The sequence below is a fragment of the Urocitellus parryii genome, chromosome 8, assembly GCF_045843805.1.
Source record: "Urocitellus parryii isolate mUroPar1 chromosome 8, mUroPar1.hap1, whole genome shotgun sequence".
NCBI classification, from domain to species: domain Eukaryota; kingdom Metazoa; phylum Chordata; class Mammalia; order Rodentia; family Sciuridae; genus Urocitellus; species Urocitellus parryii.
The window spans coordinates 21,935,113-21,949,560 of NC_135538.1; the positions used below are offsets into that span (position 1 = coordinate 21,935,113).

Here is a 14,448-nt window from a genome sequence, read left to right on the forward strand (position 1 = left end):
CCTGAAATAAGTAGTTTGCCAAGCACCGTAGGTAATTCTCATAATTGCATAAACTTGTGAAATGTCACCCCACAGTTTATAAAATCCCAAAATTTTACAGGGATATGCATATTGAAAAGTAAATGTACTGTTAAAACAAAAACACACAAAAATAGGGAAACTACAGTTATTCTATGCCGACCTTAAGTAGTAAATCATTTTTAAAATGTCAGCACATTAATACCACAGTAAACATATTTTTTAAATTAGTCTATTTCCCCACAAAACTTTTAAACTTTCATAAAATGTTTCTTAGGCTAGTGCAACAAGCCAGGTCAAAGTTGAGATCCTGTGTGACAATCGTCCAAGAAAGTCTTTTGAAATGAGTTAAAAAGCAATTTGTTACAGAAATTAAAAAAAAAAAAAAGTCTTTCACATTGGGGAAAATGGTAATCAAGATTAATTGTAAGTGATGGTGGCTGTTTGTGCTTATTACAGCAAGTTTGCTTTTCTACCTTATGATCCAGCCAAGCTATCAACGGAGCATGAAGCCAAAGGAAAGGCACTTTCTAATACAAGGAATCAAAAAAAATATTTACCCCAGGAGCCTTTCTCAAGACGCTCCCGGTGTGCTCTGCCAAAATAAGGAAATATATCCAGGAAAAGAAAAAAAAAAAAAGATGTGGGATCCAGCAATCTGGAGAATCAGCACAAGAAGGAAGTGGAAGGAACTCCAGGGCGTGGTGCTGAGAGAACCCAAGGCAACAGCTGGGCAGCAGCTTAGAGAAAATCCTGTCCAAATGGGAAGAGGGCAAAGACTATGGAGAAACTGCTTAGATGAACTCCAAAGAAGAACCCAAGTGTCTGAACATATTGAAAAGAGATTTACATAACCCGACAAAGGTGGGAACACCAGTCAAGCACATGCAGAAGATCATCGGGGGAACAGAAGCTGTGTAGAGAAGTAAAAGCAACATGGCTCACCACATGGCTCAGCTGCCATCAGCTCCTACGCAGGTACCTGGACCACTGAGCTGATCACAGTGCAGCACAGACATGCTGGGAAGATGAGGAAACAGGACAGGAAAGATGGGATTGGGTTGGGACAGTGAGATAAAGGGAGCCCCATCTTCAGTTGTCCATACTGTGAGGTGAGCAGGTAATGTGTGGAGCTGAAGAGTCAATAAGTGGCCACATAACCATGCCACTTAGAGACTGGAGGTAAATACTAAAGACCTGGCCTCAAACACTCACCATTTCTTGGAGGCTGTTAACTTTCTACTCAGTTCCCACCACTCTGCTAATAGAGGACCCAGCCAATCAGAGCAACTCATTTATTTGACAGAGATTTTGTGTCAGGCAGATGGGTAGGAAAAAGTAGATGGAGGATACACTGGTGAATAAGACAGAGAGTGTCCGTAGCTGGTGGATCTTATGTTCCAGTGAAAGGAGACAATGAACAAATAAACATAAATGAGATAATCTGAGTGATAAGTGCCAGACAATACAGAGGGCTGTGGCTGCAGGCTATCCTAGAGAGAAGCCAGGTAAGGTCTCCACAAGGGGGAAATGGTGGAGATGAAATAAAGAGCCAGGTTTGTACGGAGTCAGGGGAAGAGTGTCTCCAACAGGAGCCCCAGCTGCAGAAGTCCACGGGTAGAAGAGAGTCAGGTTTTGAGGACTGAAAAAGGCAGAGACTGCAGCAGCAGACAGGGGACCTGGGGCAAAGTGGTGGGAGATGAGGTCACAGAGGTGGGCAGCGGTCATGGAGGAGCATGTGGAGACTTGAGGGCCAGACTGGGAAATCTGGATTTCATTCTAAATGCAAAGGGAAGACAGCAAGGTTTAGAGTAAGGAAGTGACATGATTTATGCTTTAAAGAATTACTTAAGCTGTTGTGCAAAAAAAAAAAAAAAAAGAACTGCAGAAGGGTAGGACCAAAAGCATGAGATTGTCTGGAATCTCTGCAGTTGTCCAGAAAATGGATGACCAGGGCTTGGCTGGTGGCAAGCAGTAGAGACAGGAAGAAGAGAATGATCTTGAGATATATTTTGGAGGCAAAATGAACAGGACATGCTGATGGATGGATGTGGAGGAGAAAGGGAAAAACCACAGGATGATTCCTAGATTTTTTGGCTAGTATAAGGGAGTGGCTGGGAGTATCATTTGGTAAAATGCAGAAAGTCAAGGGATGCACTGGTTTGGGGGTTCAAAACCAATCCTTCTATTTAGAAATGTTACCACGGAGATGCCCACAAAGTACTCAAACAAACCCGTCAAGCAAATCAGTCACAGATTTGAACCTAGAACTTAAAGACAGGTCAGAGTGGCAGACTCACAAATTTGGGCAACATACTCCCATTTCTCCATCCATCTCCCTAGATCAAGTGTTCCTTTCGCCCCGTTGCATCCCTGTGGCCTGTCTGCCCCTGGGCACCGCCGTCCATCTCTGTGAAATCTATGCTGCATGTGGCAGGCAGACACATCCCCTCAAACCCTCTGATTGTGTCTCCAGAGTTCTCTAGCTGTTCCTTCCTTTCCTTCTCATTTCTGCACATCTCCACTGAGCGTCTGCTAGTCTCAGACCTGTGGGGAGGGCCTAGGTTTTGATCCTCCCCGCCACAGTTCAGCACAGCACCTTCCACATCATACCTTTAGCTGAAGAGCCTCTTGTTGGATAAAGGAGCCACTTTTTCTCCCTCTTCGTATCCCCCCCATAAAACAAGCAGATCTGCAGGAATACACCCACCAAGCAGTACCGCGTAGCTTTCCAAGATATTCTTAAACAAAATAGCACTTCAGCCTTCTCTTTGGCAACCCAAATTTCCTTAGTGTTTAAAGGCTACAGTGTTAAACTTGCCAGAAGGTTTATGTGAGTAAAAATATCCAGTTCCTTGAAATGAAAATAAACCAAGGGGCAGTTTATAAATATAACTGATAATGGTCAGACCAACCTTTTGATAAGTAATGTCACTTGCCCGTTCCCTTCTGGATTACTGTGGCTTTTGTTTTTTGTTCCCCTGCTTCAGATGGGGGAGTGGAGGGAAAAAGAAGTGTTTATTTTCTTAAGACTATTTTTACCTCAATATCACTTTTACATCAGTTGAGTCTTCACTAAATATTAATCTTTTCTCCCAAGAATAAGACTAGCAGTTGGTCTGTTATATTAAAGTCCCCAAGAAAAGAAAACATGCTAGAATTTTTCCTCTATTTGAAATAAACAAGCTTAATTATAGGACAACAACCCAGGTTTATGTTCTTTCTTAAACTGCCTTTAAGTAGGAAATAGAGAAAATCTGACTTGCCCATCCATTATTGTTTTTTCAAACTGCTGAAGACAAAATAAAACTAAATATATTTGTGATGCTCCTTAGGGATCAGACCTGATGAGCAATGGACCAAAGGTAATGTCCAACTTTCTGCTTATTTTCTTTCTTTAAAACTGAGTAGCCTGGCTTGGCACAGTGGTGCACACCTGTAATCCTAGCAACTCGGGAGGCTGAGGCAGCAGGATCACCAAGTGCGAGGTCAGCCTCAGCAACTTAGCAAAGCCCTAAGGACGCAGTGAGACCCTGTCTCAAAGTAAAACATTAAAAAAAAAAAAGAGAGAGAGAGAGAGAGCTGATGAGGTGGCTCAGTGGTTAAGGAACCCTGGGTTCAATCCATGGTACCAAAAAAAAAAAAAAAGAGTGAGCAACATTTGCATTGTTATCAAACACACTAGGAAGAAAAGATAGCTATATTAGGACCTATGTTTCTGTTTTCATCGTTCAATTTGCAAGGAAAAAAATAGTTGAAAAACAGCATTGAAGGTAAAGCTCAGCATTCACACAGCTGGGGACAAGCAGAGACCATGGTGGGTGACAGTCTTTAATTCTAGTGGAGGCCTAGGTGGATACTGCATGCTGTAACCTTGGCTGGGACCACAGAGAAGAAGGCCACCGTTGCCACACCACCTCCAAAGGAAATCATATTACTTTGAAACCTGCTTTTTTACATTTTGATGTTATTTATCATAAAAATCACCCTTTTAAACTTTTTTACACATCTTCTTCGGATGGCTTATTCTGTTATATGACTGTATCTCAATTAATTTGATAAAGCTCTTGATATTTGACTTCTAGATTATTTTCCAATTTTAGCTTTGATAAACAACACTGTTCCAGTGAGCAACAAGTGACTTTCTTTACTAGAAGTGTAACTGCTAGGTCTGGATGTATGGAAATTTTAAGGATTTAAAAATATATATATTGAGGGCTGGGGTTATGGCTCAGCAGTAGAGCACTCGCCTAACACATGCGAGGCCCTGGGTTCGATCCTCAGCACCACATAAAAATAAATAAATAAATATATTGAAAAAAATAAATATTAAAAAAATATATATAAACTGCTGTCCTGATAGCTTGTCCCAATTAAAATTACCACAAGCTAATCATATCCTGGGAAAATCATTCATTTTCTAAATTCATAGGTGACCAATGGCATCCCATATATTTTTTTCATATAAATGCTTCAAGTTTCATATACCAATTGGTCTCTTCTGTTTCTTCTTAGGTCAAGTAACATGGCCAGGTCACTTAACTCTTGTGTCAGTTTTTCTGATCTATAAGATGGGGTCTGTAATCTGAATGTTGTTAGGACTTAAAACTTAATTTGAGCAAAGCGTTTGAACAGTCCCTGGTCCATTAGATATTTTGAGAACTGCCCGTTCATGTCCTTAATTTGTTTTTCTATCTGGGTGTTTACCTTTTTTCTTACTGGTTGTTAAGAGGTCTTACTACATTAAGGAAGTTAATCATCATTTTCCATATATAGTACAAATAAATATCTCTTTCAGCTTTAAGATTTTCCTTTTCAATTTGCTGATGACAGGGTGGGCATGTTTGTTTTTTGGTGGTGGAGGTAGTTTTTTTTTCCGTCTTTTTGAATTTTTTTGCCATGGAGCTGTCTAAAAATTTTAGATCATCAAATCTTTTCATCATAAGCCAGTATAAATCGGAGATCAAATATTGAAATAAGAGACAAACAGCAGAGGAAACATGTTGCTTAATAACCCTAATTTGTAAGAAAGAAAAGGCTTAATCAGTCGGACTCCATTAAAAACTTAAAGTTCTTATGTGAAAAGATACTGCAAGACAAACATGAGAAAAATATGTGCAAACAAATCAAAGACGTATGATAGACACGAGGCAAATCACCGTAACATACTAATCCGTAAGAAATCATAAAAATAGCCAAAGACTACAAATGCGCAATTCAGAGGAAAAGAACTGTAAATGCTTTGACTTCACTCACAATCAAAAAGGGATGCCATTTTTTTTTTTTACATAGGGATTTACAAAGATTCTAAAAACTTCTTTTTGCACAATATTGTGGTCACATTCCAGTGCACAAGGGGCACCTGGATGAGAGAGTGAGTGGGAAGCCAGTTCCTGTGGACGTCCCACTTGCTAAGCCATGGGCCTGCAGGGCTGCCTCATTCTGAGGAAGTGACTTTTATTTCTCACAAAGCACAATATGGGCTAAGAGAGACCCTGATGTACGGAATATGAGAGTGCAGAAAATAACAGTTCTCATACAGTAAACAGTGACATGGAGAGAGGCTCTTTGGGAGTAATCTGACAAAGTCTGTCAACAGAAAACACAGAAATCTTTTGACCCAGCAACTCCACTGCTAGGTTTTATGGGTGTATGTAGAGCAAGATGTTTAGATAAGGATATTCATTTCACCATTGTTCATAACGGCACACACATGCAAGAAGAACCCAGAAATGTTATAAAAATACAAGCATTAAATATAAACATATAGGGTTCCAAGCCAGGCTTGCCTGTAATCCCAGTTTCTCAGGAAGTTGAGGCAGGAGATTATAAGTAATAGGTCAGTCTGGGCAATTGAACAAGACCCTTGATCAAAATAAGAATTATCAAAAAGGGAGGGGATAAAGCTCAGTGGTAGAGCATCCATGGGTTCAATTCCCAATACTACCCAAAATTTAATTAATTAATTAATAATATATAGGGTCCTTTTAAAGGAAATTTCTATATAGTCACATACTAAAATATTTTTTGTTTATAGGAGTGAAGGGGTCAATATGGAAATATTTTCAAGCCCTATCACATGAAAAATCCCAAAGTCCAGGAGAATAAGTAGAGTATGTCTTGTTTATGTTTTAATAAAGGCACATATGTAAAATGTGTGAAATGAAAACAAAATTGTTCATGCTGGGGTGAGAGCTGAGAAATCTAGGAGGAAATTAATTCTTATTTATTTAGTTAGTTAGTTAGTGAGTTTGAGATAAGTTCTCACTAAATTGCCTCAAACTCCCTCCTGCCTCAGCCTCTGCCTTTCAAATAGCTGGGATTATAAGTGTGCACCACCATGCCTGGCAGTAAACTCATTCTGGGGGGAGAAGGACCATCAGGATTGAACTCAGGGACACCTGACCATTGAGCCACATCCCCAGCCCTATTTTGTATCTTATTTAGAGACAGGTCTCACTGAGTTGCTTAGCACCTCGCTAAATTGCTGAGGCTGGCTTTGAACTTTCGATCCTTCTGTCTCAGCCTCCTGAGCCACTGGGATTACAGGTGTGCATCACTGCACCTGGCTAATAAACTGATTTTTATCCTAAGTAGTCTTGTAATGTTTGACTTTTGACCATGTGCATATTCTTTTCATTAAAGGAAACAAATTATTTTGCCTCTATGATTTCTTTCTATGTCTGGTTTACAAGGAAATGGATAAATATTCTGGAAAAGAAATACAGGGACTTCAACAAAACCAGAAACTCCAGAAACACAGACAGATACAGGTTCTACTGCAATCTAGTGTGATCCTGCACCCTACATTCACTTGCTTCCCTTTCTCTTAAGTGGAGACACTGGCCTTTCAACCTAAGGGCTAAGGCAAAGTAACCAAAAAAGGATCTGTGGCACAGGTGGGTAGAAAGGATTGAAAAAGGGGAAATAGTTACTAGATGCAGACACCACCCTTCCGATAATGGGGCCAGAGTAACATAATTTCTGAGGTCAATAAAAAAATAAAAAGAATATGTACGTCTCATTCATACATCATTGCCTTAAAGTAGTGAAGCTATCATTGAGAATACTTGTAGGTTTATTCATATATTCGAGAAATACTGAGCTCAATCTTCATGCCTTGTACTTGGCAATGAAACAAATAGAAGTTTTAGCTTTCCTTGGGCATGAAGCCAGAAGGTACTAGAACCACCCTATGCAGATACCTGTTTAGCCTGTACTTAGAAATAACAGATTCAATAGTCAATAAAATAATGGCAAACCTAATCCAGCATCATTAAAAAAAATGGATTATTCACCATACCCAAACAATTTATCCCCAAATGCAAGGATGCTTTGACATCCCAACATCAATTAAAGTCACATGTTATATTAATAGAATGAAGAACGAAAGCCATTACTCTTTTCAGTAGAGGCAGAAAAAAGCCTTTCACAAGATTTGTGTTTGCCAATCCTTTCATGGTAAGATACCCACAAACCAGGAACAGTAGGGAACTTTTTGACAAAGAACATCTATGAAAAAAGGCACAGCTAACATTATACTTAATGGTGACAGACTATTCCACCTCTTAAATCAAGAATAAAACAAAATGTTCACTCCTGCTACTTGTATTTATTCTACAGGTTTTAGACAGGGCCATTAGACAAGAAAGAAATATCATCCAAACTGCAAAGGAAGAAGTAAAATTTTCTCTTTGTACATGACCTTGTATATAGATCTTTTATGTAGTATGATCTTATATATATAAAATCCAAAGGAATATACTAAAAAAAAAACCTATTTGCAGTTCAGCAGGGTTGCAAGTTATAAGACAAATGTACAAAAATCTTTTTTTCCTTATTTCTAAACACCAGCAATGAACATTCTGAAAATGAACTAAGACTAGAATTTCAAAAATCAGCATACTACAGTGTAACTAAACTGTGGAGCTAACCTAGATGCCCTTCAATAGATGAATGGGTAAAGAAACTGTGAAAAAAATACACACACACACACACACACACACACATACACAATGGAATATAACTAAGAGATTAAAATTATGGCATTTGCAGGTAAATGAATGGACTTGGAGAATATAATGCTAAGTGAAGTAAACCAATCCCGAAAAACCAAAGGCAGAATGTTCCCTCTGATGAATGGATGTTGATCCATATTGGGGGGAGGGGGCATGGGAAGAATGGAGAAACTTTTGGATTGGACAAAGGAGAGCGGGGAAGGCAGGGAGCATGGGGGTAGGTAAGATGGTAAAATAAGATGGACATCATTTTCCTAGGTACATGTATGATTGCACAGATGGTGGGACTCTGCATCGTGTACAACCATAGAAATAAAAAGTTGTGTACAATGTGTATATACATTTGTGTACAAAGAAACAAAATGCATTCTGCTGTCATGTATAACTAATTAGAAAAAATTTTTAATTTTAAAAAAAAGTTAAAAGAAAGAAAGAAAAAGAACAGAATTTCATTTGTATTAGCATCAAAAACAATAAAATACTTAGGGAGAACTTTAACAAGGGAAGTCAAGACCAATACAATGAAAAATACAAAACCGTAGAAAGAAATTTTAAAAGATCTAAATAAACAGAAAGACCTCTGTGTTAATGGATTAGAAGATTTCACATTGCTAAGATGGCAATAGTACCTAAATTGAACTACAGGTTCAATATGACCTATCAAAATCCCAGTCAAATAATATTCCACAAGATTGCCAAGGTGAGTCAATAGGGAAAGAATCATCTTTATGACTAATGTTGCTGGGACAACTGGATATCCAATAAAAGAATGAAGTGGAAACCCTGCAAAATGTGTAACCAACCTAGATTTAAGAGCTAAAACTATGGAACTCTTAGAAGAAACATAGGACTATATGTTTTCTGGCTTTGGTTAGGCAATGGTTTCTTAGATATGACATCAAAAACTAAAAACAACAACATCAAAAAAACCCTTAAAACTGTGAGCTGAAAATCATCCTATTGAGTTGAAAACACAACCAGGAAAACAGTAGAAAATATTTGCAAATCATATTTCTGATAAGAGACTCACATTCAATCCATGTTTAAAATCTGTAGTCCAATTTGAATAATATTTTATCCAGAAATGGGTTTTAAAAACTTAATAACAGAAAGTCAAATTACCCATTAAAATTAGGTAAAGGTTCTGAAGAGACATTTTCCCAAAAAAGATCTAAAAATGGCCAATAAGCACATAAAAAGATTCTTAGTGCAATTAGCAATTAGAGAAAAGCCAATCAAAACCACAGTAAGGCCAGGGACAATGGTGTAGACCCGTAATCCCAGCAACTTAAGAGTCTGAAGCAGGAGGATGGCAAGTTTGAGGTCAGCCTCAGCAACTCAGCAAGGCTCTCAGCAATTTAGCAAGACCCTGTCTCAAAATAAAATTAAAAAACTTAGGGATGTATCTCAGTGGTAAAATGCCCCTAGGTTCAATCCCCAGTACCAAAAAAAAAAAAAAAAAGCTAGACAATAACAAGTGTTGTTGGCAAGGATGTGAAGGATTTGGAACCTTCATACACTGCTGGAGGGAATAAGAGTGCACAGCTAGTCACTTTGGAAAACTGTCTGTCAGTTCCTAAAAAGGTAATACAGAATTACCTATCATGTGACCCAGCAATGCACTCCCAGTTATATACTACAGAGAAATAAAAATAAATCTTCACCAATAATTCCTACGAGTATTATTCATAACAGCCAAGAAAGTAGAAATAACCCTGATGAACAGATAAACAAAATGTGGTCTACTCATACAGTGGAATATTATTTGGCAACAAAAATAAATGAAGGGCTGGGGATGTGGCTCAAGCAGTAGTGCGCTCGCCTGGTATGTGCGGGGAGCTGGGTTCGAACCTCAGCACCACATAAAAATAAAATAAAGATGTTGTGTCCACCGAAGAAAACTAAAAAATAAATATTAAAAGAATCTCTCTCTCTCTCTTAAAAATAAAAAATAAAAAAAATAAATGAAGTACTGATACTACTATAACATAGGCAGCCCTGAAAACATGTCAACTTAAAGAAGCCATTCACAAAATGACATGTAATGGTTCCATTTACACAAAAGGTTCCAACAAACAAATCTATGGAGACAAAAAGTAGATTAGTATTTAATTGGCGTGGAGCAGGCAAGTAAGTAGGGTGGGAATAGGGACCAATGTATCACAACACTGTGAATATACTAAAAAAACAATGTTTTGTATGCCAGTAGGTGGACTTTAGTGTATGTGAGTTACATGTCAATAAAGTTGTCTTTTTAGAAGACAACTTTTTAAAAATATTTTTAGATGTATAGACCTTTATTTTTATTCATTTAGTTATCTATGTGGTGCTGAGAATCAAACCCAGTGCCTCACACATGCTAGGCAAGCGGTCTACCACTGAGCCACAGCCTCAGCCCCTAGAAGACAACTTTTTAAAAGAAATGTGGTCTGACCACTTATTTTCAGAAATAACTTGAGTTTTCGTAGAAACCAGAAAAACAGGCACAGCCCTAAAGGGAAAAGATGAAAAGAGCCTGAAATCAAAAGAGGAGAAACAAGCTAAACTATGGTTACAATGAAGATAAGATTTTTTTTACAAAAGCTCAAATGGAGAGAAAAGAGGAACTGTTGGACACTGTGTTATCGATGATGACCCAGACTCAAGCAGGTTGTCCTCCCCAAGCATCCTTACTCTGTAATCCCTAGCAGTTGCTCCAGACTTAACCTAGAGCAGGGCTGCCATCAAACAGGACAAGGACCTTCACAGCATTTGTAATCCCAGTTAAACATCTAACAAGGAGCGAACAGAATACTTGGAAGAGCAGAGGACTTGACATCCCCAGATTCAGAGAACACAGACATCAATAGAAAACTGACCAAATGTTATTTGGCTTTTGTTTTTGTTTAGGACCTGATGACAAAACTTCAGATCGCATAGACTTAGAGATCCGAAGTGGATACCATGAGAAAATTGTTCCACTTCTGAAATATGGCAACTTAAGTTATAACCACTCTCATTCCTCCAATGGACAAACAAAAGCAAAAGTCTTCTATTCAGATATCTGGACTGGTCCTTTCAATCTACACAAACTTTTAATCCACAAAGCCAAGAACTCACCTGTATAGCACCATTCTATGGCTATTTCTCTGAAATACCTTTTATCATTAAGCATAATTTTTTATTGAAATCACTTTTTATTAAAATAGATTTGGGGGCTGGAGTTGTGGCTCAGTGGTAGAACACTTGCCTGGCATGTGTGAGGCCCTGGGTTTGATCCTCAGCACTGCATATAAATAAATAAATAGATAGATAGATAGATAGATAGATAGATAGATAGATAGATAAATAATCCATTTACAACTAAAAAATATTTTAAAAAATAGATTTTGCAATCTGTCCATATGGTTAGTCACTTTATTAGACGTCACAGCATTCTGGGTGTTTTTTATTTGTTTTTTGTTTTTGTTATTGTTGTTTGTTTTCTGCTATGCTTGGTAAGAGGTAGGATGATTACATTTTAGGATTCTGCTTGTTTTCTGAACTTCTTTTATGTCATATTCCTTGATTTTTGAAAATGCAAAATCTTTTTCTTTTCCATTAACCACTCCAAAAATGTTTTGTGACAAAAGAACTAAATTTAGGACACTACTTCCTGCCTACCTGTTGTACTGGAGTGATGATTTAATTCTATCTTTTTTACTGCAGAAACTTAAAAATATAACTCTTACTTGAAATGAAAGATAGCACACTGCTTTAAAATGAGATAAAGAAAATAAAGTTTTATTTGCACCCAATACTTTTCTAAATTTAAGATCCTAATCAACACGCCACGCCTCCACCCTCCCAGTCCCTCAAAAGCCATCAACGTGAGGTCTTTGTGATGTGTGCAGCAGTGTAGCCATGTCATGGTCTGTAAGAAAGGTGCAGTCCTTTCTGGATTGATTTCTCTCCCTTACAGAGGGTCATTCTTTGGGGCACTAACAGAAGCCTCAGTGAGGCTTAGGATATTTCAGGGACTGAAGCTGTGTAACATAAACAAACCCATTGGGGGTGAGGGGTGGGGGTGGGATGAGAGAATGCTATCTAGTTAGACATCCTGGAGCAGATTAATAAACCTTCCTCTGTGCCTTGTCATTTCCTTCCAGCAAGATCCTGTTGATGTTTGCACAATTTAAAAAGTGTATCACATATCTCAATGAACAACGTAGTGGTTCCTTTGAGGTTACTGGGTTTTTTAATTGTTGATGGGAAAAATATCAAAACAATAACTTTCAAATTTATTTCATTATCCAATCACGTGGCGCATCACCGAATAGTGTTTATCTCTATACAGCTGGGGAAATACCAGAGGTACCTTCCTTCCTTTTTTTTTTTTTTTTTAAGAAGATGGAAAAAAGAAACTGTTAAAACAGGGCATTGTAACTCAGAAAAACGTCACACACATTTCCATAAAACGAACAAGAACTATGTTCATGAGATGTTTCCCTAAACTTTATAGTTTGTGTCTAACATAAACAAAACAAGTATGATTTGAAACAATTACGGGTTTCTTCTGGTAGTTAGTTATTAAGTATTCAGCGTCCTGCCAGGATAGGAGAAGGCCATCGGCACTTCTCCGAAAAACAAACCATAAATCAGTTGACAAGCTTGAAAGAATTCAGTTCTAGTCTGTTCGGAAGCCAAGGGTAAATACAGAAAAACCTGTTGGCATGTTTTTCTTGCTCTCTAAGTTTCGCCTTTTAAAAACACAGTAATACGCAAATGGCGTTTCTCCTAAGTTTCTGGCTCCAAAGAAATTTGGACAAAAACCAAAGCCAAGGCATGTCGCGCAGAAGTGAGGCCTGTGCCTTTAAGGTAAAATCGGCCAGATCCCCAAAGACATTCCACTTTTCACGACAAAGAGTTTGGCGAGCGCTACCTCTGGGGTTTCTCCGAGGGACTTGGCGGGTCCGAGAGGAACCCGTGGAGTCCGCTAGCCCCGGCCTGTCCCGGGGGCCCCGCTAGCCCCGCGCCCGCGCTGCGGGAGCGCATCGCGCGCGCCGGGACTCACCGCTGCCGGGCTGCGGGGACAGCGTGGAGACCGAGGTCTGGCCCATGGCCAGGGTCGCAGGGCCAGGTCCAGGGATCACGCGGTTCTTTCGGTCCTTCGATCATGGGTCCGCTCCCAGACAGCTTCCCAAGCGTCCATTTCCCCTCCCGAGCCGAGCAGCCCGCCCGGCCCCGCACCTTCTCCCGAGCGCGGGTCCCCAGCCCGGCCGGCCGTAGCCGGCGCGGCGGATCCAGCCCAGCGGATGCCTGTCATTCCTCTATGCAGATTAGCTGGGGTCAGGGGTCACAGGGAGAAAGGAGGGGGCCAGGGCGATAGGGAGGGGAGGAGGGGCAGTGGGGTTGGGGGGACACGCTGCAGAAAGGTCCTGGGGGAGGCCCCGGCAGGGCCGGTGGCACCCAGGGGGCTGGGAGACCCGCACCCCCTCAGGGTAGTCGAGAACCAGGTTATCAGAATATTCCCCTTTAATTTAAAAGGTTCAATGTCAAATGATCCTTAAGGGCTAAAAGAAAAGGAATTAAAGTACTTAGTCACGCTACTTAATTTAAGAAAATTTCTCTCTTTAAAGTTAGTTCCTTCCTGATACTCCCAAGTACTGCAGCGCTGTTGAATGTGCGAAATGTGGGGTTTGCTCCTTTTAAGAATCATCTTCCTTTTAACAAATGCGATTAAAACAAAAACCAAGCTTAATGGCTTCAGGTTGGACAACAAATCTAAATGAGGGTATCAAGTGTGAAGTCAACTAAACATGATGCACTTCGCGCTGGACCACAGAAACTCCCAGGGTGTTTTCATTTCCTGTCTCTCCAAGAATCACCACAAAACAAGGTGTTTAAAATGTACAGAAGGTAAAAAAACAGTAACAACAATCAATATTCTAAAAGACACTATCCCCTGAAAGCTGAATTAAACCCTACTATAACATCCTCTTAAATCTCAATTTTCTTAAAACTATAAATACAAATAAATACTCGATCTTGACAATTGATGATTAGTATATTGAGTCATTTGGATTAATATATGTATGGTGCATTAGATGGAACAGTGGTCCCATCAATGTGTTCATTTTATGAAAATTCACTGAGCTGTGTACTGGTATGAGCATCTTTCTAAATGCATACACTTCATTAAGAAGTGAAAAACAAAAGTGCAATACAGTGGCTCACTGACACCAGCTTTCATTTCGTGGTTTATCCTAGTCAACTCTGAAATTATGAAAAAAAGGAATTATCATATGTGTCTTACAAGATAATTTGAGTTTTAATACTTTAAACATAATCATTTTCCTAACATTTGTATTAAGATTAGGCAGGGCCTTATTTTATTTTTATTTTTGAATAATGCTTGTTTCATTATTGTTAAATAAATTGCTGTATTTTTTCA

The 14,448-nt window shown here is 39.1% G+C and overlaps 1 protein-coding gene across 4 annotated transcripts in view; it reads right to left on the reverse strand.

Moving 5' to 3' along the window:
- Window positions 1–13,287, reverse strand: part of Phactr2 (phosphatase and actin regulator 2) — a 136,171-nt gene extending 122,884 nt beyond the window's left edge. For all 4 annotated transcript variants that reach the window (XM_026397601.2, XM_026397600.2, XM_026397602.2 and 1 more), the window contains exon 1: window positions 13,069–13,287. In XM_026397601.2, the coding sequence (XP_026253386.2) occupies window positions 13,069–13,114 (46 nt within the window). In that variant the 5' untranslated portion in view covers window positions 13,115–13,287. The remainder of the gene's footprint in view (window positions 1–13,068) is intronic.
- Window positions 13,288–14,448: the final 1,161 nt, after the last annotated feature.